The sequence below is a fragment of the Nelumbo lutea genome, chromosome 7, assembly GCF_056320005.1.
Source record: "Nelumbo lutea isolate HS-2025 chromosome 7, American lotus-T2T, whole genome shotgun sequence".
Taxonomy (NCBI): Eukaryota; Viridiplantae; Streptophyta; class Magnoliopsida; order Proteales; family Nelumbonaceae; genus Nelumbo; species Nelumbo lutea.
Window position 1 is genome coordinate 19,827,063 of NC_142690.1, and position 27,096 is coordinate 19,854,158.

At 37.4% G+C, this 27,096-nt stretch overlaps 1 protein-coding gene and 1 non-coding gene across 17 annotated transcripts; one reads left to right on the forward strand and one right to left on the reverse strand.

Annotated features, from left to right (window-relative positions):
• Positions 1 to 560: 560 nt before the first annotated feature.
• Positions 561 to 634, reverse strand: TRNAI-AAU (transfer RNA isoleucine (anticodon AAU)). Its single transcript has one exon. It is a non-coding gene; the product is annotated as a tRNA-Ile (tRNA).
• Positions 635 to 7,025: 6,391 nt separating this feature from the next.
• Positions 7,026 to 22,420, forward strand: LOC148845506 (uncharacterized). 16 transcript variants are annotated; one of them, XM_088955062.1, is made up of 12 exons: positions 7,032 to 7,282; positions 8,852 to 8,906; positions 9,414 to 9,449; positions 9,553 to 9,597; positions 9,739 to 9,822; positions 10,074 to 10,142; positions 10,264 to 10,302; positions 12,376 to 12,475; positions 15,228 to 15,378; positions 21,301 to 21,461; positions 21,877 to 21,972; positions 22,078 to 22,420. In XM_088955062.1, exons 1-10 carry the CDS (start codon positions 7,101 to 7,103, stop codon positions 21,332 to 21,334), a joined length of 795 nt encoding a protein of 264 aa, XP_088811188.1. In that variant the 5' UTR covers positions 7,032 to 7,100; the 3' UTR covers positions 21,335 to 21,461; positions 21,877 to 21,972; positions 22,078 to 22,420. The 16 variants fall into 16 exon arrangements, with proteins under 16 accessions (XP_088811185.1, XP_088811194.1, XP_088811183.1 ...); XM_088955064.1 differs by having other exon boundaries at positions 7,036 to 7,282; positions 10,077 to 10,142; XM_088955061.1 differs by lacking the exon at positions 21,877 to 21,972 and having other exon boundaries at positions 7,033 to 7,282.
• The last annotated feature ends 4,676 nt before the right edge of the window (positions 22,421 to 27,096 follow it).

The following is a 27,096-nucleotide window of genomic DNA, read 5'->3' on the forward strand; positions in this document are numbered from 1 at the left end:
CTTCGTTCGGAATGGCATCCCACTCCAGCTTGTTCCAATTCTGATTTAGATTCTTGTTCCAAACCCAGAATAAACCATTTCAATTCTAATTCCAAGGGACATTGGTTCTAACATGGTTATTAAAACCGGCCCAGAGATCGAACTGGTCAGGGGTCCAATTACTGGGTCTAACAAAAATAAATAAATAAATAACCGGTTAACCACCTGGGTCAGCGGTTTGTTGACCAAAATCAACGATTTTTGGAGAAAAATGAAACCAGTCACCTGACCGGTTTCCGGTTTTCCAATTCAATCGTCCGGTCCAGTCCTATTTTGAAAACCATGGGTTCTGATTCTGATTTCAATTTAGACTACAAACCAAACAGATCCTTAAATCTAATTTATACATTGAAATGTTGAATATTATTAATAAATAAAACTTCAAAATATTATTGTACATTATTAATAAAATAATTTAAACAATTGAAAAATTACAAATAAAAAAGTTCGAAAACGATATATGCGGGACACGCGACCTTCAGATCTTCAGGCTGACGCTCTCCCAACTGCCCCGCAACCAATGGCGTCGCCCGGACTCGAACCGGAGACCTTCAGTGTATTAGCCTGACGTGATAACCAACTACACCACGATACCGTTGCTGTTTTTACAAGAAAATGAAAAATATATTGACAATCATTGAAGCGGTATTCGATCAAGAAGCATATAACATTTCAGCTTTTATTTAAAATCACCTTTTTCAGAACATAATCTACTCATAGGGCTGGCTGAACCACTACCCCTTTAGGCTTTTCATAGTTTTCATAAACGGCCCCATTTGGGATGGGTTAACCGATAATGATGGGATCATGATTGTTGTTCAAGAGTCAAAGTTATTTATTTAAAAAATTTGAAAATAAAACTTAAAATTTTAATTTATATGATTTTTGATACATACAATTGCTTATATATAGAATGATTAAACAAAATAGTATAAAATTTTGAAAAAGTTTGTTTATTTTATTAATATATTATATACTATATATTATTATATAATTATAATTTATATGATATATTATATATTATATATAATATATATGGGTCATGCCGGGTTGTGCCAAGCCACGGGCCATGGGTGATACGGCACGATAAGCATAGCCCAACCCGCTGACCTAAAACCCCAAGCCTAGCATGACCCATGGACCATTGGGTTGGGCCGAGTTGTCTCAAAATTGTGTCGGGCTATGCTAGGCCACAAGCAACACGAGTCGATTTACACCTTTATCAACAAGCTGTGGAATCAATGATAAGTTTTCTTTTTTTTTTTTTTTTGATAGATGAACCAATGATAAGGTTCCATGCCAGTAATAAAATATATGGGACTTGCACTTTTCATAGTGGGCTCCATGAATTTATTATTGGCGTGGAACTTTATCATTGGTTCCACAGCTAGCTGAACAACCATCATGTTCAACTAATCCAAATTTGTGAAATGTAGTGGCTTTGGCTTTTGAAGGTAAACCCTACATGGATAGCGTATAGGCATGGGAAGAGTTCTTGTGGGCAGGAAATCCCATCTGCAGCGAAGTCCAAATCTCCTACCCATGAGAACTCTACCCACTTTTGTCGCAGCCACACATTGAGAACATCTCATCTTCTGCATAGTATTATGCATGGGGAGATGTTCTCAATTCACGGGGGGTAGTGTATTGTGGGTAGGCGTAGGAAGAGTTCTTGTGGGCAGGAGATCCCATTTGCAGCGTATAAGCTTTGTTATATATGTCTGCTACAATCTCTTTGAATAGTTTATGCAGAGCGTTTCAAAGCAATTGAACATGGTTAATCGAATCTTCAGCTGAACTCTCCCATATGGGGCCCTCATTTGAAGGGTTGTCCCCTTCAACTTCTTTGAATAGCTTCTCGGGAGCGCTTCAAATCAGTTGAATAGACTTAGATCCCGTTTGGTTCATAGGAATAGGGTTTGGAGCCAGAATTGGAATGGATTATTCTGATTCCAACTGTTTGATTAGACAGAATCGGAATCCCATTCCCATTCTTAGATGAATGTCATTCTCCATTCTCTCATTTGAGGGAATGCTCATTCCCTCTGCCTTCCTTGGGAATGAAATCACATTACTGTTATTCTAATTTCTATTCTCATTCTTATCTGAGCCAAACAGACTATGAAAATAAACCATTCCAATTCTAATTCTGAAAGATTTCTATTCCAATTCCAATTAGAAACCAAATATACCCTTAGTAGAATCTTCAGCTGAGCCCTCTCCAAAGCAAACTGTTCAGTTGGGACTTGGGATAGGCATCTTTATGGCCTAATGTCCATATCAGTTTTTAAGGGCCTATTTGGCAAGGCTTACTTTATATGCCGTTGCAGGGTGAAGCTACTAAAAAAAGGCTTGCACAAAACCATCTAAGTGGCTCCCCTCACCCGATAAGAATAAGAAGAGGAAGAAGAAAATCTTTTGGTTATAATATGTATTGTTGGTTATGGGTTCTTTTGACCCAAGCTTCTACCCACCCACTCCTTCAATGAATTTTGCAAATGGTTCAAATCAAATGGGGGCATATATCCTAATTTGGTTCATCAAATCTGAATAGAATCTTATCTATAAGATTTAGGGCTTGTTTGGTTTGAAGAAATAAGGATCTAGAATTGAAATTGGAATGACCTATTTTAATTCCAACTATTTAGTTGGATAGAATCAAAATCCCATCCCCATTCTTGTAAGAATTACATTTCCCCATTTGAGGAAATGGTCATTCCCTCCTCTCTTGGGAATGAAATCCTATTTCAATGTATTCTAATTTTGTTTCCTATCTGAATGTATTATGGGAATAGACCATTTGGATTCCAATTTTAAGAGATTTTGATTTCTATTCCCATTTTGATTGCAAACTAAATGGATCCTTAAATCAGAGTTGGATCAAATTTATATATTGAATTCTATAATAAATTAAACTATACATTATCCAAATATTATATATTAGGGAAAATTACTGATTAATACCATGTAGGGGTTGTGCCAAGTCGGTCCCAAACCTTAAAACGTGTTTCTATAGTATCTGAATTTTCAAAATATGTCTCCATCATTAACAGTCCATCAGTTATATGTATCACGTGATGAAATGTACCACTTACAGCTTTTGAAAATGTCAAAACTACCCTTGAAAGAAGACACTACTCATTGTGCAAGCTTTCTGTCCAATGCTCTGTGACTCTCTCTCTCTCTCACATACTTATGGTTGTTGTTATCCAACCCTTAGAGAACGAACTAACTAATGACCATGCTAAGAACTGACCAAGTTTCAGCGACGACTGAAACCACCTTTGCTACAGTGTTCTCTCTTTCACTCTAAGACAAATCTCCTCTATTCCTTCGCACTTTTGTCTCTTTATATTTTTTTATGTAGTTGATGAAAATTTCCTATGTATTCTTAAATCTTAAATTTTTATATTTTTTTAATTTCTTGTGTATTTTTTAAACTTTTTCTATTAACATGCTTGTGATAAATTAAATTAAGCTTCTTGTAGTAATGAAGCTGGTTAAATTTGAACCCTTTGTCTCGTTTTCCTTAATTCTCGAGGACAACGAAAGTTATTTGTTACAATTCTGTGAGGAAGTTATCTTCTGAATAATGGGTAGTGATGTAACCGTTTTCGGCCACGTACCAATGTTTTGTGATGTAAAATTTTTTGGCTAAGTACCTTGTTATTTGACCCGGTGGTGGCGTGCCTTAGTGATGAGCTACTTGGTGGTGAACTGCCTACTGGCGAACTGTTCGGTGGAGAACTGCCTGGGGGCGAATTGCCTGGTGGCAAACTGCCCGGTGGTGAACTGTCTGGTGGCGAACTGCCTGGTGGTGAACTCCCTGCTGGCGAACTGCCTGGTGGCGAACTGCTTGGTGGCGAACTGCCTGGTGGCGAACTGCTTGGTGGTGAACTGCCTGGTGGCGAATTGCCTGGTGGCAAACTGCCTGGTGGCGAACTGCCTGGTGGCGAACTTCTTGGTGGCGAATTGCCTGGTGGCGAACTGCCTAGTAGCGAACTGCCTACTAGGCGGCCGGTGACTTAGAGAATGCTGGAGCTCCCTGGTGCGGCGCAATCCGACTGCCCTCAGCATGAGGTGGTCTTCTTTCCTTTGTAGGCAGCGGAAACTGAGGGACCTGCGAGAACTATCTTTTCCTCCTCTTTGTAGGTGGCGGGAGCTGAGGGACCTGCGAGAACTCCATCTTTTCCTCCTCTTTGTAGGTGGCGGGAGCTGAGGGACCTCCGAGAACTCCATCTTTTCCTCCTCTTTGTAGGTGGCGGGAGCTGAAGGACCTGCGAGAACTGAATCAGAGGTCCTGAGGGTATTTTCCCGGTGGGGGCTCTCCGACGCTTAAGTTAGCACTCTTATTGTAAAGAGCTTTGAAGATAATATGAGAGAGCTAGAGAGCAGAGTTACTTCCCTTTTTTCATCCCCCTCCCCTTTGGGGGGTGAGGTCATTATATACCGGAGTCCTCGCAGGTTAGGTGGGTGAAAAGCCTCCAAACAGTAAGACTCGACGCATCCTGTCAGAACCGGGGTACGGTGGTGAACTCCTCGAGGTCGTCAGGAAGGCGCTTGTGTCAGGCGGCCAGGTCGGCGCCTGGGCCGGGTTGTCAGGGGGCGCCTGCGTTAGTCGGCGGGTCAGTGTCTAGGCCAGGTCGTCAGGTCGGCGCCTGTGTCAGTCGGCGGGTCAGTGTCTAGACCAGGTCGTCAAGTTGGCACCTGTGTCAGTCGGCGAGTCAGTGTCTAGGCCAGGTTTGTCGGTGGGCGCCTTATGGGCGGCTTGGCTGGATCATGCGCTAGGCTGGTCCAGGTCGGCCAGGTCGCACAGGCCGCACGCCGCACGCAGGCTGCGCGCTAGGCCCCGCGCGCAATTCGCACAGGCCGCGTGCGCGTTGCGCAGGTCGCCTGTGCCGCGCGTCAGGCCGCGTGCAGGTCGCACTAGGCCGGCCAGACTGGTGCCCGGGTGGGTCACCAACTTCATAAGTTTGTTGGTTGGGTGTTTTCCTAGTTATCACGAGGTGCCACGTGTCGCAGTTTCACTGGAGGGCCAAATCTGCCCTCATCGGGTAGCATTGAGATGAGATACAACAATACACACTGTGAATTCTTTGATCTTTGCTTAGTTTCTCAGAGTTCGGTTAATGATGTAGCTACTTTTCAGTCCATTCACTGGGTTTTCATTTGCCTTTTATTTATGATTCTCTCTTACCAGTGAACTCAAATATGTCCATCTTTTGCATTCACTTGGGTCCAAGGTTCAATCGGTGGCTTCACCATATGCTTATATATAGGTGTTTCAGGATACGACCTATTTTTAATGAAAAATATGATTAAAAATAGGTCTAAAAACCAAATTTTGAAAAAAAAAACATAAAAGCGTGTTATTTTAAGTGCCGATATAACCTTGTTGATACATAAGGGCTTATCAATATTTTGAACCATGCCTACGTCCTTTTTGTTTTATTATTTTAATGAGACTGATGTAGGGTAGCCCAACCCAGCCCAACCCATTTCAGGCTGGGAGGCCCAGGCCACGAGTGCTAGACTTGGGGCCGCGATTCGATACAGTAGGGGCTACCCTGCTCCCCTCGAATGGATCCAACAGCAGAGTGCCCCTACATCCCCGCAATGCCCACTGACCCCGTCGTACATTATTCATCGGGGGTGTCCATCTCCACCTACCTCCCGAGAGCTCAAGTATAAATACAAGGTGCCCCCCTCCAGGTAAAGGATCCCTGAATTCCATCTCTAGCTCTACTCCTAAGAGAAGGACTTAACTCCTATGAGCCTAGTGCCTACGAGTGCCCTCTTCCAAGCCCTCTTTGGCACCAGATCCCATTCCTCTTGCCCCCGTACTAACTTGATCATCGGAACCTCTGCCTCGGGTTCCCACCCAAGGCCTCTAACACTTCTTGTCTTGCAATACCTCAGATTTCAAGAGACTTCACCACTTAGTCAACAACCTTCGGCCATAAACCCTCGACTCCTACAATATTCAAAGGGAACAATCCACATCGGCCTACCATCCTCAGCCTCGATGTACCTCCTCTGAACCCTCAAAGTCTTTGGCCAGCCTTTAGAGCTCGGGAGTGAATTTACCTTTTTGCCCTTTAGCCAAACCGGGTGGCAACACAAACCATCTCTGAATAGCACAAATCTTCTCTGAACATCTCAAATCTATCCATCATTCGCCTTTTGTACCTTGACAGATTTTCCAAACCTAATGAGTATTTATTCTAAGGCTCTGGTTTTTATTCTCTGAATACATGGACCTCAACATTAATAAACACAATGATTCTCCGCCATAGTCGCTACATCTGAAGTACTACCAAATCAAGTTGTTCTTCTCTTAAATTGGTTTATGTAAAAGTGGCAGATAAAGAAAATTAGATGACATCTAATGAATATTTTTATCATTTCTATCATTAGAGACACATTTTGAAATTAAGGGAGTGATTTGATACAACCCTTAAGGCTTGGAAAGAGTACAAATGCAAATATACACATTGCAAATACATACAAAATATAAGGTTTTGCAGTCGACTAAAGTACAATGTATTGATCAGAAATTCTACAGACTAAGCCTAAATTACAATTTTGCAAACTCTCAAAAAGCATCTCAGTGTATTGATCAGCTGCACAGGAATCACTTAAATGGCCCATATTTTTGCTTATATTTCATTAAGAGCCAGCTCAAGTTACGCTATAACTCTATGCTTTCTTATCATCTATCCATCTCTTCATGAATATAATGAATATAATGCTTCTCTTTTTTGCCAAAATAAATGTTCTGATAAAAAAAAATTTCCCAATATATTACTAAAAAATAATCTAAAAAAAATTACCAACTTGCATAAGATTTCAATATTATGAAGCTAACATACATGCCCTTTTGTTTTCCGAGGGACAGATATTTTGTGATTTCGACTTCAGAGTTGGCCCACTATCAAAATATCTCTGAAGTAAGATAAAAATTACAAAGTTACCGTTACCCGAAAAAATAAGATACAAAGTACGAACCGGTGAGGTGAAGTTATTCCGCGCGTCTCAACGGACAACGGTAAGACTTCCGAATGGCCACCGCCAGCTTCTCTTTATCCCCTTCACCGTTCTCTCGTTCAGATTTTCGTCCAAGCTCCACCCCAGCGCGCCTTCGGATTCCCTGCCGTTCGGATGGAACCTCGTTGTCTCCTCTCTCCAGAACCCTTTCGGCAATTGAAAGCTCCGGTGTCATTGCGTGTCTTCGCGCCTCAAGGTACGTAACCTCTCTCTTTATTTTCAGAAGCTCATTTTCTGATAATTGAGACAAATCGTCGATAAGTAACTGCGCATTTATTCATCTGTTTTGAGGTTTGGGGATTAAGGAGTGATGATTCTGCTACACTGCCTGGTTCTTTTCTCTAAGCCCACTCTTGTTTTTTTTTTTTTTTTTCTAAACAAAAATGAAAATTGTTTGAATTTTGCAATTTTGTTTACACATTTTGAGCGTTAAAACTATTCTATGACTATTGGTATACTGTGTGGTGTTCATGAGGAAGAAGCATATGTATTCTTCGGTTCTGGTGCCTTTTCCTTAAGGCAAGTTCGTAATTGCCTACAAATGGCTGTACATGGTCACAATTCACTCAGAAGGTTTGGTTTTGCGTAACGGGTTCATTCGTGGGAATTTTCAGTTATCAGAACACAGAAGGAAAAAACAAATATCCCCACCCCCCTCTCCCTAGACACCCCAAAAAGGATAGATTAAGAATAAGAAAACATACGACGTACGAAAGGACTCTTCCATCAAGGTCATCAGGCAGCTTGTACGTAGTTGATCCTTTGCTTCTTTCATGAATTGTTTAGTTATGGGTTTAAAGGTTTAAAGCAGAGGAGCGGGGCCTGTATTTGATCATGAGTTTATTAATGATCAAACACTAGCTACAATGCGGGCTTGAACCTGAACATGGCTTTAACCAAATTGGGGAACTTTTTCCTGTGCGTGGCATTGTAGTCTATTCGGAACTACCAAGGCTGTATAATCTATCAAAAAGCAAAAAGAAAAGAAAACTATGGTATCTAACTCTTTCTGATACAAAAAGAGTGTTTCCTCCATCCTCTCCGAGCTATGGTGCTATCAAGCCCAGCTCAAGGACAAGGAACCCTAACGTTCTTAGAACAAGTTTTCGAGAGAAAATAACTAGCTGATCTTATTAGGGTAATCGTCAATACATATATTGGGCCTCAGACGGTTACAACCAAAATGGAATGTTCTCAGGCACTAATGGTGATCAATGATTGGTTGTGATTGCCAATGATGAGCCGACACCCAACAGATGGCTTGATCGGATTGATAAGACAGCCCATTGCACACTCAATAGCTGGACGTGATGGGGAGAAAACTGTGCCGTATATAACAACTCCCTTCCAAAACATTTTCTTTTCCTTCCTTTGAGGTCTCTAAGATGGTTCTTTGTGTTTTCCTCATAATCAGGACTTAGAGGCCATCAAAAAGAAAATTAAAACCTTGAGAATTTGTTTTACCGATTCAAGGTTACTGAATTTAGCCTTGATGCAGACTTTAGAGCATAGAGAATTAACTTTTAGAAAAAGTTTGTTGATTGGAGTTTTTGTTTTTTGTTCTACTTTTTGAACTTTATTTTCTAATCGTAATTTTGGTTGTCCATTAATTTATAGGTTTTGTGTAAGACCTGTCCAAGACTGGGTTCGCCTGACTACACTTAAGAGCCTATTTTCACATAATGTTTTGTTTTGTCCTTGAGTCAAGCTTGGCAAACCAGAGCCCTACATTGAAGCTTGTGTTTCTTGTTTTTCTTGTTTGTAGTGGAGATCTGGCAAGGGAAGCTGCACAAGCTGCACTTAGTGGTGGCATCTCAGTTGTGAGTCTCCTTTTAACTGCTACTCTTTTTATGAGAGGAAAGTGAAGATTCCTTCATAAATGTATATTATGTTTATCACATATAAAAGAAGTTTGTTAAATAGCATCAATATCTACCATATGTATCTTTCATATCCAATCTCTGAAATTTATGGACCACCTTTTGCATTGATGGTAGCACAAGAATTCCAATAATTGAGTAAGTAATGCTTATGGCATAGCTGTAGACTGTTCCTATAATGCTGATCCTCCAAATGAATGCAACAAGTGGGATAATCTGGTGAACAGGAGGAATTTTTGGATGTCATCCATCCAGAAAATATCTTTGGAAGGAGGTCTTTTAGGGTATTCATACCAGTGAAATGCTTATTCATGTATATTATATCTAATTTGGATCTAGCTTTCGACATATTGGCTCTTAGACCTTCCATTCTGATTTTACTTGAAGCCACCATGTATTTAATTTGTCTTATTTTTAATTACTCTTCTTTTGATTTTCAACATGTAGCTGGAGATTGTGATGTCCACTCCAGGTGTGTTTGAGGTTGTTTGCCATAATCAATTTTACCATCTTTTTGGCTGCACTTGACAATCAGCAAGATTTTGTGTTTCTTTTTCTTTATTTTTCTTTTTGGTTCCTGATGCAGATTTTAGAAGGACTAGTTCAGGACCATCCTACATCGATAATAGGAGTAATTACTTACCAGATCCAGTCTCAGAATTGTTATCAGCATTCAATTTATTTGTAGCTTAGATTGTGGGCTTGTGGCTATCTGGTTCGCTTGTTAAAATTGCTTTGCAAGATCTGTCTGAAGCTTGAAACTTTCTTCCAGGTTGGGACTGTCTTAAATGCCTTGGATGCCAGAAAAGCCATAAAAGCTGGAGCCAGGTTCCTCATGAGCCCTGTAACAGTCAAGGTGTTTCAAACACTGTCAGATCTTATAATCTTTTGTTACACTCAAGGACTTACTTATCTAATATTCTTTAGGTTTTGCTTTTATTCTTTTACCAGTGGTTGGTTATTTGTGTAAATATAAAAGACATCAACATATATGCTTATTATCTACAGAAAATTTTCCCAAGAGAAGTAATTTTTTTAAACTCATTTGGAACTTTTTCAAAATTTACCTTCTTTGAGTATTCTTCTCTCTAACTCAGCCATGATCAGCAGGACATTCTTGAAGATATCCAAGGTGGTGAAATTCTCTATATCCCTGGAGTAATGACACCAACAGAGGTAAGAATATCCTCCTTTTTCATGATATTCTCAAAACTCTAGGACTTTTTGTGTGTATTCTAGCATTTGAACTCTTTTAGTTTTGAAGTGGACTAATTATATTCATTTAATGATTCTGCAGTTATGGGCTGCATATAATTCTGGTGCAAGAGTTGTAAAGGTCAGCCTCATCAATTTCTTTCTCATGTTTAAAAAATGTTAGGACTAAGTGGCAATGGTATATGGATGTGACTCTCCTGTTTCTTGCACATCACCAGTTCAATATGTTATTCAGGTATTCAGCTCTCCAAATTCATAACATTTATATGATATGTTTTGGAGCATTAAAGTGTATGCTTCAAAATGTCTATAATTCTAACCACAATCTCTTTTAGTCCTGTATTTATCTCAAGCCTGCCTAATTCAGGCATGCCATTACCAGTTTTTAACTCAATGTTATCATAGATGCACTAATGTTCTTGAATATATCTTTTCACATTTCAGTGGAATTAATAATCTGTATCCAGACTGCCCCACCCAATACCCTGTTATTCAGGACCCCCATTGGCTAATGGCCTCTTGTAGCGTTAATTTTGTTCCTCCATATTTAAGGCTCTATCTGTTGCTATAGAATGTGATGTCCATATTTTGCAATAAAAGGTTTTCTTTTCTATTTCCTGTGAGGTCATTTTTTTGTTGGCTATTACTTGTTATTCATATTATGAAAGTTTATATGTCATTTTGTGTTAGAAAGCACAAAAAGAATCTGGGTCTGGGCACATGACATGTTTTCTCTTAAGTGAAGCAAGATTGAGTATTTATTACTGGGCTTCTTGCATTTTGCATATAATATAGAATGAAGTAACACAAACTCTATGGTACAGAAACATGTTATGCAGTACTTACACTATCAAATAACTATATGCTGTAAATGTTATACCCCGTTTACAGATTAAATGTAAGTTGTCTCATGTTGCAACTTTTATAACCCTTGTGCAAGATTTACAGCCCGTAATCTTTTGTAGTACCATACCACAAAACATATTTATGTACCATAGAATTACTCATAGAACAGACATTTTTAGTCCATCCTTCCTCTCCTTTTTATGTGGAAATCTGTTATCTTTATAAAGACTAGTCGAAGATATTATGTTCAAATTTTATTTTTTCTGTTACAAATATGCCATTTTTGTTGCTCCAATGACTTGATACACTTCCAGAGTTCAGACAATATATGTGCTACAATGTTGCACTTCTATCTATGCATGACATGTTCTTTTGCCGCTATTATGGATATTAATATGTAGTTTGGGCTTATTGCAGTGATTTATATCCCTTTTTACTTTTTTCTTTCCTTGACCATAATGACTTCTTATGACTAGAAATAATTTATCCTCTCTTCAATTGCTTTGCACCTTTAGCATTGTTTTGAACTACCTATATTTTCATACAAAAAGGACATTTTTGTATTTTGTGTTTGTGGTGTTGTTAATCCATATCTATCTTAAAAAAGAGGGGAATCGAAGGGTCCTATTACCATAGAGCTCATATGGACATCCTCTTAATTTCTGTAATAAAATCTATTATTTCTCTCTCTAATAAGATAATTCTTAAAATTCTCTCTCTCTCTCTAATCTCTCTTGGCCTATTTTGATTCTCTTGATAAATCCGGGGTATAAATTAGATGGGTTGGGTCAAGATAAGGACCAACCCAAGACTAACTCTAGACATAGACTCAAATCTCAACCCAAATTGACATCAAGACCCAAATTTGCTAACCCAAACCTATCCAAAATTCTATTTAACCCCATGCATTGCATGGGTTTACTTGCTACTGTTTTCATATACAAAAAAAAAAAAAAAAAATCCTCCATGCAACCCAACTCAACCTGGCATAGTCTGATCAGTCATGTTTTGTGGGTGTGACGGTGTGTGTAACATGTGTGCATGCACTAAACAAATTCCACTAGTTTGTAGGCATGTAGAAGTTTGTGGTTAAAACTGAATGCAGCATCATTGCCAACTTCTATATGATCTCTTTTCCTCTACAATTTTTAAGTAGTGCTATGAGATTTCCGCACAAAAAGAATAATGTTAAGCCACATCTGATATTTTTTTCCTTCTTGAAAGACTGCTTTCTGGAGTGTTTCATTTTGTCTTTCAAAAAAATTTAGCTTATGTCCTTTGCAATGTTGGAAATTCTTTTATAATTTATATGCCTTAGTTGTTTCATTAAAATCTTTTTTGGCTGTAGGTTTATCCTATCTCAGCCTTAGGTGGCGCTCAATATATATCATCTCTCAAGAAACCATTTCCTCATATCCCAATGGTTGCTTCCCAAGGCATCACATTAGGTTGGTACTTGGTAGTTTCGACTGTGTACTTGGTATGTAAAATGTAGTCAGTAACTCAATTGACTATATATAACTGTACAGAAACTACAGGTTAAGATATTCACAAAATCCATTGTCTGCTTATTTAAGATGTAGAGACAGTGAAATCTAGCCGTAGAGCTATTTTTGTACTTTTACTTTTCTTTTCTGTATATCTCTCTTTGTATTATATTTCTCTTGTATATTAAAGGAAGATATAAATATTTCTTTTAGGGTGTCGACTGAAACACGTTGTCACACCCACCAGTCGGCTGTGTTGTCTCTCTCTCTATTTCTCTTTCTCAGTTTTTCGATCTGACTCTGACATAAGAAGGGAGGGAGGGAGGGCTGGGAAGATTGCTATGCAACTTATTTTATTATTGTTATAGGTATAGAAAGAAAATAGTTGGCAGATATTGTAGTTTCATATAAAAAATAGCTACTTAAAGAAACCTATTTGGAGGCAGCCCTGTAGGATTCATGCCAAACATGAACAATATCCCAGATATTGATAAAAGAACTAAAAAACATTGTGCAGATTGAAAACCGATTTTCCTGGCTTGCGAAAGATTCATGTGTGGGTAAAATTGTCTGTTAACTCATCTGACTTTTACAATTATTATATTTTATTATTGTTTCCTGGACACTCTTTCATATTTCTCCTTATAGAGACAACTCTTGTTTGTCCTTGTTGGTTCATATGGCAATATGAAAGTTCTTGTTCCTCATGGACTAAAAAAGCCTAAATGGAATTTTATGTTTCAAAGCATATACATTGATCCATACCCTCAACATGTGAGCGAGGTTCAAAATTTCAATAAGATATGTCCAATACGGGGCATATTGTATCATATCTTTTGACTCCCGATACACCTATTTAAAGGGAGTTTTGAGAAATATTGTTTTTAATAAGTAAAGTATATTAAATAATACAGTTTTATGAAATTTTGAAATTAAAAAAAAAAAAAGATAAAAAAGTAAAGGCAGAAGGTTCAAAGTATCAATACACCCCTTCCGCCATATTGGGGTGTACCGATATTTTGAATCTTGCATGTGAGCAACAATAGAATAGCGTTACCATTTGATTGCCTACAAGTGTCCTTTAGGCAATAAGGTGCCAAATCCTATTTCCTAGAAAATAAAAGATAACAATAGAATAGCGTTACCATTTGATTGCCTACAATACCCCAATACCTGTACAAAGTTGCCTATCTTGTTGGATAAATTTTTATTGTAAATTTCATATCCAAAACCATATTGAGCTTTGTCCTTGCCATATCCAGGAAATGTAGTTGATTACTAGGGTTTATTTTAGCTGGTTGTTTCTTTACGTAGGGGTTTTTTAAGACAGGTAATTTATTAATTTATAAAGGTCCAAGCTGAAAATGTACCACCTTCAAGGACAAAGCAGATCCAAATACAGTTAGATGCTGTCAACAATAAATTCATAGCAGAACATCCACAGATAAAAGGAAATTCAATGGGATCCCAATAAACTTTGTATGGAGAAACCCAACTATAAGCCCAATAAACTCTAGTCTACATTTATTGTGTAAGACCTTCTTGTTGCATTCCTCCTGTATCATCCTGATAATTGATGCTGGAATCACTTGCCAAACCAGTTTTCTTTTTCTATTGAAGCCCTTGACCAACCAGTTAGCTACTGTGATCTTGGAATTGTCCAGCTTAGGTAAAGAGAACTAAGGAAGAAGTTCCAAATTTTAGAGCTTAGTTGGCAGGGGGGGTCATCAGATTCAATCTCACACACATAGTGCAACAACAGTCTAGGATGATCACTCCTCTCCTCATCAAGGAATCCCTGGTAAGGCATTTATCCAACATGGCTGCCCAGAGAAGAAAGGGCACTTTATAGGGGACTCCATATTTCCACACTGAATGATGTTGAAATGGGTCAAAGGTGTGATTACTAAACGGGTTAAAAGAAGATTTGACTGCAAATTTTCCATTTTTCTCCCATCTCCAATCATTTAATCAACAGTCCTCTCTTCTTTCCATCCACTCCAAAGTCCAAAGTCTTTTCCAACTGGTTGGCCACTTTGACCAGAATGGGAAAGAGGGAGAGAGAAACTGAATGGGAGGTTGGATAAAGTGATCTTGATTAAGGTAATTTTCCCACCTTTGGATAAATACCTCCCTTTCCAAGAAGATAACTTCCTGCTGAATCCTTCCACTACCAGAACCCGTAATGATCCAGAACGTGTATCTGATTCCCAACTGAACACCAAATACTTGATTGGGAAGTGACTCATCTCAAAGTCCAATCCCGCAGCCAGGTTCTCCATCCTTTCAACTTGACCCACAGCAATGATTGAACTCTTTCTAGAATTTAGTCTCAATCCTGAAACCACTTAAAACTAAGTATCCCTTGAAGGTAGTGAAGTTGATCTTATGAAGCAACAAGTCCAAACTATTCTGAGTAATTTGCTATCTCATGGCTTACCAAATTTGCATTGATGAATGTTCCGTGCATGTTGATAAACATTATATTGTTTTTTTTTTTTTTCTGAACCATGTGCTAACCACCATCCTAGCAGTCAGTTTTGTGTAGTTAAGGCTCCTTGCTCAAGATGAAAAATGCAATTGACTCATAAAGGGAAAGAAATGGTTTTTCTTTCTTTCTTTCTTTTTTTCTTTTTTTTTTTTTTTGCATTCAGTCGTTTGGATTATCGTAAAACAATTCTCATGTATTTCACCTATTATTACTTGTGTTCAGATTCTATAGGAACATATATTGCTGGTGGAGCATCAGCAGTGGTTTTGTCTGATGCTATATTTGATAAAGAGGCAATGTGTCAACAAAATTTTGATACCATCTATCAACTTGCTCAACTTGCAGCTTTACAAGGACATGAAGCAGTACAACGGTGCGGCTTTTTAGTTGCTCTTATTATACTTATTATTTGAGAATCTCTTTTTTGGTTGTGTGTGTTGGACACCATTATTCTTTGCATGAATGAGAAACGCTTGAATTTCCCATCTTGTACAATTTGTTAGAATGTTGAATGATGTCTCTTTGTATGAGTGTTCGGCTAATAAGATTTCTTATTAGCCCATACTTAAGTTCTAGTTATCCTGTAACTGGGCCTGTGTCAATGGGCCTAAGCCTGTTTAACGTTTTAAGTTACTGGGTGTCCCATCACTAATCAGGGGCATTCCAGTAAATACTTGTATCTTGTACTACATTCAAATATAAATAATAACATGGTCGACTGGCTAGGACAGTTCGACATTCCTGCATCTCTTCTTCTTCTTCTTCTCCTTTCTGCTACTTCGGCTACAGTAGTTTAGCTTTCATGGTATCAGAACATTAGCTTCTTCCTGGTTTCAGCCGGCACACACTCTCTTCTCTTGCTGTCTTTTCATCTTCTCCCTTCCTTTTCTGGGTTGCTGCAGTGAAGACCTAGGGGTGTAAGAGAGTAAAGCAAGTTCGAACCTAGGGTTTCTCTTGGTTGTAGGACTCAAGGGAAGTAAGACCCAGAAGTAGATGTCCTACTAGGTTATTTCCAGAAAATAGTAGCTATTTGGCTACTAAGAGAGGTCTGTATAGGACAGACCTAGTTGAGGACTGATTTCAGCAGTCTTAGCACTAGCAAAAAGGGGCTTAGCTTCTTCTACAGTTGCAGCTTCGGTTTTCCAGCAAGAATTGCACAGAACAGTGGTAAAGACTTAGCTTCTTCTACAGTTGCAGCTTCGTGCTCTAGCAAGACTCGCACATACTTAGCTTCTTCTACAGAGCCCACTGTTCACTTGCTACTGTTGCAGTCTCGAACTGTTCACTTGCTACTGTACCCGAACTGTTGCAGTTTTGGTTCAGCCCAAGTGAAGTCTATCTAGTGTTCTACCAGCACTGTGAACACTTATACCAGCATAGCAAAGTGGTAAACAGCTCCAAGTTCAGGTTGGTTATCAGTCCGAAACCCCTCACCCCTGCTGTGAGATTACCTAGGGAGCTGCCAGCTCCAGATTGTTCAGCACTGTGAACCCTAATTGAGGACTGATGTCAGCAGTCCTAGTATTGGCCGCAAGGAGGGGCACTCTCTTTATAGTTGTAGTACTTGAAGTTCAAGTGGAGATGCATAGCACAATAGTTGAGAATCCTTAGCTTCAGGTCGGTTACCAGCCCAGAATTCCTTGCTTGCTGTTGTAACTGAACTGTTTCAGAACTGTGACAGTCTCGGCAAGTCTGAAACTGTGTCGAGTGCTGTCAGAACCTGCTGTGATCATTTCGGCTAATCAGAATCTGCTCCAAAATTGGTTCAGAACCTTCAGAACTGCTTCGGCTAGTCTTAATCAGTGTCACCTGCACAGTGGCTGCAGTCAAGATGTCTTCAATACCCAAAGATGTTTCTTCTAGAGATAACAGGCTTGCGGCAAGTGGGAATTTTGTCACCAGCAACAATGACGACAACTTACAAAATACACCAACAGTGTCTTCTTCTCCTATGAGACAGGTTGCTGATTCCTCTGGAACTGGCACTTTGGGCTTCACTGCTAGCGAGGTAGAGGTCCTTAGCAGGGCATTAGCCCGTCTAAGAAATAATTCTTTTGCTTCTACATCTCTTGCTAGATCAGGTACAGCCTCTGCCTTCAGTGCCACTGGCTCTATTGACTCTACTTCTTGGGTTATTGATTCCGGTGCTACTGACCACATGACACATATGTCTTCCCTATTCTCTTCATATCATTTGTTGTCTGGTCAGGATAAGATGAGAGTTGCTGACGGGTCTTTCTCCACTATCTCTAGAAAAGGAATGGTTGACCTAAGCAAGGACCTCTCTCTTAAATCAGTTTTACATGTTCCCAGTCTTACCTCAAATCTTTTGTCTGTTTCAAAACTTACCAAAAATTTGAATTGTTGTATAACATTTTTTCCTACTCATTGTGTCTTCCAGGACAAATTGACAAGGAGAACGATTGGGTGCGGTCATGAGTATGAAGGCCTCTACTACCTTTATGCAGACATCGGTTCAGCCTTACAAGCATCTGCTGCTAGTAGTCCGGAGAGTGTGGAGTCAATAGCTAAGCTGCATCTTTGGCATGCTAGGCTAGGTCATGTGTCTTTCTCTTCATTAGAAATGTTGTTTCCCGAATTGTTTAAGGGCATTCCAAGTCAAAGTCTAACCTGTGAAGTATGTCAAATGTCAAAACAATGTAGAACTGTGTATCCAATTTCAAGTAATGAAATTTGTGCTCCTTTTGATTTAGTTCATTCTAATGTCTGGGGCCCTTCACCCATTGTTTCCTTTGATGGCTTTCGGTACTTTATCAGTTTTATTGACCACTACTCTTGTTGCACATGGATCTACCTGTTAAAAGGACGTGATGAAGTACCATGGATAACCATGGCATTTTGCAAGATGATTGATACACAGTTTAATAAGAAGATTAAGCAATTCAGGTCAGACAATGCTGCTGAATACTTTGAAAAATCCTTGAACTTATTCATGGAAGATGTTGGCATACTACATCAGTCATCCTGTGTTTATACTCCTCAGCAGAATGGGGTTGCTGAGCGCAAGAATAGACATCTATTGGAGACAGCTTGAGTCTTACTATTTCAGCACAAAGTCCCCAAGCAATACTGGTCTCAAGCTGTACTTTCTGCATCATATCTGATAAACCGGATGCCATCTAAGGTGTTGGGTATGAAAACCCCTTTCTTTGTTTTGTGCCCCACTCTTCTAGACTTTCCCCTTCCTCCTCGGGTCATTGGCTGTATATGTTTCATACATGTGACGGATCCAAAGAAGACCAAGCTAGATCCTAAGGCTACAAAGGGAATATTCTTGGGGTACTCTCCTACACAAAAGAGTTACAAGTGTTATGACCCTGTCTCCAAGAGAAAGTATGTCACCAGAGATGTGGTATTCTTTGAGTCTCAACCCTATTTTCAGTTTTCTCATAATCCACTTCAGGGGGAGACTAGTGGGATGGAAGAGGATTCTCATTCTCCCTCCTTTTTTGTTCCCCTATCTGCCTTGGGTCTTCCATCCTCTCCTCCTACTCCTTGTTGTGACATTCCGGGTCAACCCAGTGAGGCTCCCACTGTGCCGGTTACCTCTCCTGATGTTGCAGATGTTCCTGAAGGCTTCAGTAGGCAACAAAAGAGATACTTACAACAGAAGAAAAAGGGGCCCTCAACCTCATGACAACAACCAGTTGGACTCGGATCAATCTGTCTCTACAATCCAAGGTAATTCCAATTCTCATACTTCTGATTTGGATCTTCCTATTGCTCTTCGTAAGCCTATCCGCTCTTGCACCACCCGACACCCCATTGCTAATTTTGTTTCTTACTCACATTTATCTCCTGCCTATCACTCCTTTGTGTTTGCTCTTTCCTCTGTGTGTGTTCCTTCTAGGTACTCAGAGGTTGTGTCTGATTCAAGGTGGAAAGCAGCTATGAATGAAGAGATGAAAGCCCTAATGAAAGCAAGAACTTGGGAATTAGTGGATCTGTTAGAGGGGAAGACCATTGTTGGGTGCAAGTGGGTGTTTACTGTAAAGCACAGGGACGACGGGTCCATTGAAAGGTACAAGGTCAGACTTGTGGCAAAGGGGTTTACTCAGAAAGAAGGGATTGACTACAAAGAAACCTTTGCCCCAGTAGCAAAGCTCAACACAATTCGGGTTCTATTGTCACTAGCAGCAAATTTTCATGGGAACTTCATCAGCTAGATGTGAAAAATGCCTTCTTAAATGGTGACCTTCATGAAGAGGTATTTATGGAACCTCCACCAGGCTATGACTTTGGTAGAAAGGTGTGCAAACTAAGGAAAGCATTATATTGGTTGAAGCAATCTCCCCGTGCATGGTTTGAGAGGCTCTGTGGGACCATGAAGAAAGTGGGGTACACTCTGAGTGGTGCAGACCATACCTTGTTCATATGGAGACAGAATAGCAAACTTACTGCACTCATTGTTTATGTGGATGATATGGTAATTACCGGGAATGACTTGGAAGAGATAAAAAGACTGAAGGAGTTTCTAGCTTCTGAATTTGAGATCAAAGACTTGGGTCATTTGAGATATTTTCTTGGGATTGAAGTTGCCAGGTCAAGAGAGGGAATCTACATATGTCAGCGGAAGTATGTTCTTGACCTCTTAGAGGGAATAGGCATGATGGGGTGTAGGCTAGCAGATACTCCAATAGAACAAAATCATGGCCTGCAGGAATCAGTAGGGGAAAACTACTGTGATAGAGAGATACCAAAATTTGGTAGGGAAACTGATATACTTATCCCTCACTCGGCCAGATATTGCTTATGATGTGCATGTTGCCAGTCAATTTATGCACTCTCCAAAGATCCCTCATATGAAAGCAGTTGAAAGGATTCTCAGGTACTTGAAGACTTGCCCAGGAAAGGGAATTCTCTTCAGGAAAAACAATAGAATTGAAATCGAAGCTTATACTGATGCAGATTGGGTTGGTCCTGTGGGAGACAGAAAATCAACTTTCATGATATTGTACATTTGTGGGAGGGAACCTGGTCACATGGCACAGTAAGAAGCAGAATGTTGTGGCTAGATCAAGTGCAGAAGCAGAATACCGAGCTATGGCACACGGGGTAGCTGAACTCTTATGGCTCAGAACTCTTCTTAATGAGCTTGGTATTAAGGTTGAGGGTCCTCTCAGGCTGTATTGTGATAATAAAGTTGCTATCAACATTGCCAACAATCCCGTGCAGCATGACGGGACAAAACATATTGAAATTGATCAACACTTTGTCAGAGAGAGAATTGTTTCAAGAGAACTTTGTGTGCCTTATACTCCATCAGAGATGCAAATTGCAGATGTATTGGCTAAAGGGCTGGCAACAACAAAGTTCAGGGGCATACTTTGCAAGCTAAACATGATTGATATCCATGCTTAGCTTAAGGGGGAGTGTTAGAATGTTGAATGATGTCTCTTTGTATGAGTGTTCGGCTGATAAGATTTCTTATTAGCCCATACTTAAGTTTTAGTTATCCTATAACTGGGCCTGTGTTAATGGGCCTAAGCCTGTTTAATGTTTTAAGTTACTGGGTGTCCCATCACTAATCAGGGGCATTCCAGTAATTACTTGTATCTTGTACTACATTCAAATATAAATAATAACATGGTCGACTGGCTAGGACAGTTCGACATTCCTGCATCTCTTCTTCTTCTTCTTCTCCTTTCTGCTACTTCGGCTACAGTAGTTTAGCTTTCACAATTAATGTGGGTTTGATGAAAGGGATGACAAGCTTATGGTAGATCCTTTCAAAAGGAACATGTTAGATGGTTAACTTAAAAATGTTTAACCTCTATTTTAAGTTGTGATGTCAAAGGGCTAATTTGTCATGGCTTCTTGGATAGAAAGTTCTCTCCAGTGTAGAATGCCAATTTGCTTAGTATGATTGGCCTTCAGTCTGTGGAAATGGGCATGGTTGTAGCCAATAAAAGAAAAAGTAAAAGTCATGACTTAAGAAATGATATTTTGTGTTTCTGAAAAAAAATCTGCACCTTTTTTGTTTATTTTGTTGTTCATTTTCAAAGTTTATGAGATGTTATGCCTAAAAAGGTCTAACCGGTTCAGATTTCTACAGAAAAAAGATATACTTGTATGCCTTACTACATTGGTTTTATCTTCTTTGTTTTGGGTTTAATATATTTTAAATGTCTTCAGGATATATTGGTTTTCCTTTCTCATTGCCAAGGAACCGTTTTAGGGGGTTCTCCTAGAAGAATCTAATGTCTAACACTATCAATGAGTTTTCTACTTTTATCTAGTATACATGGTTTTAATTGTATGAGATGCTATGCAGGAAAAAAAGATGTATGCTCAGTATTGCTTCATGACAAGCCAGCAATTTTCCACTTTTCAATCTATATCTGGTTATTAAAAACAATTCAGGGATGTGATTTGGTGATAGGGCGAACATATTTACTGAAGGAACATAAACTGCCAAATGGACTGGCAAATAATGTAAGAGATCTTTTTACTTTTCATGCTTTAACACAAGTGTTCTTGCAAAGGAATTGTGTCTATTATAATTCTCAAGTTGTTATTAGGGTCTCATGGGTTCTTCTAAATAAGAAAAACTATCAGCATAAAAAATGCATTGGATTCTGACATCCATGAATTCTTGAGCAAGACTTAATAGATTTTTCTTTCTCAATCTAATTCTTGCTTGTTTGGCATAAATTATCATCTAGGGACTACCATATCCCATCTATTCTATGTTTTCCTTGCCAAAATTTTGATGGCAAAGACAAAAATATTTATTTTAGTAGTGGCCTTTTTCGTTAGATATAATGAAGATTCAATTCACCTACTCATTGTTTAAGAACAATCCAACTATCCATATTTTTCAGCTAACCATGCTTCAATTTCATTTCAGGTAACCATGTTTCTATTTCATCTCCTAGATCAACACTCATTTAACATTGTTTGCTACTTATCTCCTCTGTTTGTCAGTGGGCAGTAGATTACCCCAGTACATATTTTTTATCATCAATCTGTGCTTTGTGACTTAAACTACAAATCATTTCCTTTCAATTTAATTTTATTAAAACTATATTCTTAAACTCTCTTATTGCAGATTGATGTTGTTGACTTTCCAAAATGTCCATCTTTGGATGATGTCATGTAAGATAGATGCAACAACAGAGTTCTATTAACCAACATGCTGAAGAGCTCAAGAAGATGATCATTATTTCACTGTTCAGAGTCTGAAGGGAATTGCTTTTATTTCACTAATCATATAAAAACTCACGGGGTTATAATGCATGGCTGACCCTATATAATAGGTATAAGGATTTTCTAAGTTGTTGAATTGAGGGTTAGGATGTCTGATTTATTTCTTTTGTCGTGGGTTCAAGGTTTCATTTGAACAGGATACCATCTTTAACAACATAGCTTCCTGAATTGCCTACTAAAAGAAAGAACAATCTTCACATTATGCAAAGGTGGATTGGGCTTACCACCTGCTCTGAAATACAAGCATTGATCAAGTACAAAATTCCCAAACTAGAAAAGAAAATCAAGATAAAGGAACACAAATTTTGTCCACGACTGGCCAAATAACAATGAGAACCATATTTATTGGACTACTGTTTAGGGGACTTGACCCTAATTATCTGTTTAGTTTGAGAGTAACATCCAGAGCGTTTAGACTATCAAAAAACTTCAAAAGGAGCATGGATCATGTGGTCTAGAAGTCGAAAATCAATGCCACATGACACATTTTAAAATCATTACAACTAAAGAAATGTAGGTAAAAATATATACCATGTATAATGGTCTTTGTTTTGAACCTAGATTTAAAAGCATCATCCTTATCAGAAAGAACTTTGGATGAATTCATTGAAATAACTTCTGTGGTTGCACATGACTTTTGTTTTAGGTAAGGAATATATTAAGAGAAAACAAGAAACAACAACAAAAAAGAACACCTTTCTCAAAAAAAAAAAAAAGAAGAAGAAGAAGAAGAAAAAAAAAAGACACATGATTAACCAACTGGACTAAAATGATCGACTCAGACTACGACTTAACACACAAATTTATGACCAACAAGACCTTTGGCAAGACAAAGAATGAGTTACCTCGTTGCACCACCTGCTTAATATGATAAAACTGAATGTTTAAAACCTTCACCAACACTCCTAATGTCTTGCACATGACAATGACATGAATTTGAGATGAATTCTCAAATATTCTCAAAGTGGTTTCTAACATGACAATGGACATACTGTTTCCAATACCTTTCAAACGCCTATGCATTATTGGTCAGGCTGGTTGTAGTGGAAACTTGGGATCAAATCCCTTTGTCACTAAGGATGTGGGGCTATGCTCCTCTCCACCCCACGCGCGCGCACACACACCATGAATCCAAAAAATGGGATAAAATATAGAGCTACCCTATGCTCTGGGGGTAGTGACACTTGGATCCTCAGAGCCATCTTCTACTTTCAAATTCTTAAATTTTGCTCCAACATTAGCATTCTATTAAATTTTTATGGAACTATTTTGCCATTTTCTTTATTGTTGGTTTACAATTAACAATGGCGATTGACGAACACTGTATGACTGTACCTAGAGGTGTAACCAAACCGTGGAGCATTTTTTGGAATCGAACCAGTATTACTGGTTTTTTGGAAAACCGATGATTGGAACGAAAGTCAGTCAGTTAATCGGTTGACCGGTTTGGTTAATCATCGGTTTGGTTAACTGTCATTTTTTTGTATTGGTTAATCGAAACTGAATCGATACTTCGGTTTTTTAAAAACATCAAATCGAAAACAAACTAACCAGTTTGGTTAACCGATTTTTCAGCTCATTTTGATCGATCTTTTCAGTCGTATTGGTTTTTCGGTTTTATTTTTTGCTCACCCATAACTGTACCTCTTTCAACTCTCCTTTGTCTACTTCTTTATCAAAAGAAAAGGTAACGGGAATATACAGGAAAGTTTAAAACTTGGGTTTTGGAAATGTAATAAAGAAAATGGCAAATGGTCTCATAAAAGTTCAAACTAGCGGTGTAGTTATTTATATTTTGTCCGAAAAGAAAAAACCATAATAACCTCCCTTGAGTTTTTGGACAATCCTATAAGTATCTCGTGTTTTGATTGTAACAAAAACCTCCCTTATGGTTTTGAAGAATTGTATACCTCCCTCCATGATCTTTCATTAAAAGAGATATTAAAGTTATCAAAATGCCCTTGTTACCATAAGGTATTATTGTACACAATTTAGAATTCCAACTTTGCCTTTTGCTATTTGCAACTTTTAAAGAATAATTCTTTCTACCAATCTAGATGGAGTATGATAAGAAGGCTGAAGTGAAATAGAGAGAAATGGATTTTTTTCTTTTTTAGGGTATTTTAGCAAATGCACATTTGAATGAAGTTGGTTAAGGATTAATGTGGTATTACAAAATGCATACAACAAGGATTTCCCTTTGAAAAGTTAAAGATGAGAGGTATTTAGTTTATAAGATTGCCCAAAAAAGTCAAAGAAATTAAAATTGGTGCCTTGGCTAAGGAGGATGGAAGTTCCACCTATGGATGTGTTAGGAATTAGGGGTGTCAATTGGACTAGATTGGGTCTAATATGATCCAGTCCAATGTGAGTCTATTACAAATGGACCTGGCCCAATCCAATCCAATGAATATCTTGGACCATTTTGGACTGGTCTAGAGACTGTCCAATCTGTTCAAATTCCTATTAATTTATATTGGTTTCAACTCAAACCTGGTCCATTGACACCTATGTTCTTATCTTCTATCAATGGACCAGATATTGGCTCAATCCAATATAAATTCATTATGGATGGATTAGGTCCAGTCCAAATTCAATATGTCTTATTGGTCCATCCAGTCTGTCCAAATTCAATATGTCTTATTGGTCTGTCAAATCCATCAAATGAAATTTGATTTGGAGACGGAGTCCAACCCAAAACTGGTCCATTGACAAAAAATTAATTTGGCTGGGGGTGGGGTGGGGGTAGGTAACACATTTGCGCATCGATAATTATAGAAGGGATTCACTTCTTGTCATCAATAGTCTCAAAATGAATTTGGAGCATGCGCCTTAGTCGTATCGGTTGTTGGACTGGCGCGATGCATGGACTTTTGTTAAGTGAAAGTAAAACAATAAGGATACATAAGAGAAAATTACTTTTTTCTATATTTTAACTTTTCAAATAAATAATATTTTTTTATGTTTTATGTACTACTTTTCATATTTTTTTACAATATAATAATAACAATAATTAATTTTATATAAATTAATAGTTTAATCTTCAATAACTATATAAATTTATAGCAAAAATATATAATTATTGAAAACAAATTTATAACAAAAATACAATAAATAACTAATAAAAATACAAACAAATCCAATAATTACAAAATACAATAAATACTAAAAATATATTAAATTAATTAGTAAATTTTGTAATCTCCAATAAAAGTTTAATCTCTAATAAATATTAATCAATGCATTATAATTAAAATACATAGTTACTGAAAATAAATTTAATAAATTAAATTTCAAAAAGATAAATAACAATAGTTTAATCTCCAATAGTTATTGAAAATTTACTATTAAATAACAAAATGAAACTAGATTTTTACATAATTATTGAAAATATAGTTATCACAAAAATAAATTTAATAATTATTGAAGATAAAATAACTATTAATTTTAGTATATATAAATATATAATAGATATAGATAAATATTTTAAAACTATTATTATTAAATATTATTTTTTGAATGTTATTTTATTTAACTATTACTTGATATATGTGAAATAATGTTTTTATTATTAACAGAATAATAATTGTAATTATTATTCTATTGCTAATACATACTAAAGAATAATTTTTGAAAGCTATAACATATTTTTGCTATTCAAAAGCTTTAATACCTCCAAATTATTAAATAATATATTATTTTCAATTATTTATATTTTAAAATCTTATTATCAAATATTATTAAATCTATCATAATTATTTTTGTATTTTGAATAAGTTTTTTAAAGTTATTACTTAATTTTGTTATTTAAATAATATTTATAATATGATTTAGTTATTAACTTTTCAATATTTTAAATTTATCTATTTAAATATTAAAAATAATAATAATTTATTAAATTGAATAATCCATAAAATTATAATTTATAATATTATTACATAAATGCACTATTAATTTTGTAAAATATAAAATTATTATTAATTTGAATATTATGAAATCTATTATAATTCTTTTTCTATTTTTAAGAAACTTTTTAAATTTACTACTTAATTTTGATATGTTAAATATTTAAATATTTAAAGAATATTTATTTTTTTATATTTAAGTTTTATTTATTTTAAATTTATTATATAATATCAAATATTTTGTTTTATAATTATTTGGATATTTTAATATTTTTTTATTATTTGTATATATATTAATTTTTAAAGTTTTTATTATTTAAATAACATTTAAATCTTTAAAATATTAATTGGTTATTAAATCGAACAATCCATAAAATTATAATTTATAGTTATTACATAATTTTGATATGAATTTCATAAATATATACAATTATTAATAATTTAAATATTATTAAGTCTACCATAATTGTTTTTGTATTTTCAATAAATATTTTAAAATTATTATATAATTTTGTTATTGATGAGGGCAGATTTGGCCCTCCACTAACATCGACACATGGTATATCAGAACAACTGGACTACATCCCAGCATCACTTAGGCGACAACTTGCCTTAGCCAAAATAGGGTCCCAACTGGCGACCTGCCTCTGCCGCCGACCTGGTGACCTACTTCTACTGCCGACCTGGCGACTTGCTTCTACCGTAGACCTGGCAACCTGCCTCTACTGCCAACCTGGCGACCTACTTCTGTCGCCGACCTGGCGACCTGCCTCTATTGCCAACCTGGCGACCTACTTCTGTCGCCGACCTGGCGACCTGCCTCTATTGCCAACCTGGCGACCTACCTCTGTCGTCGACCTGGCAACCTACCTCTCTAGAAGCTTGCTAGTCGTCTTCGAACCTTTCGGGATCACGCCACGTAACCGTAGGCCTTATCCTCATCCCGCCTGAATCGG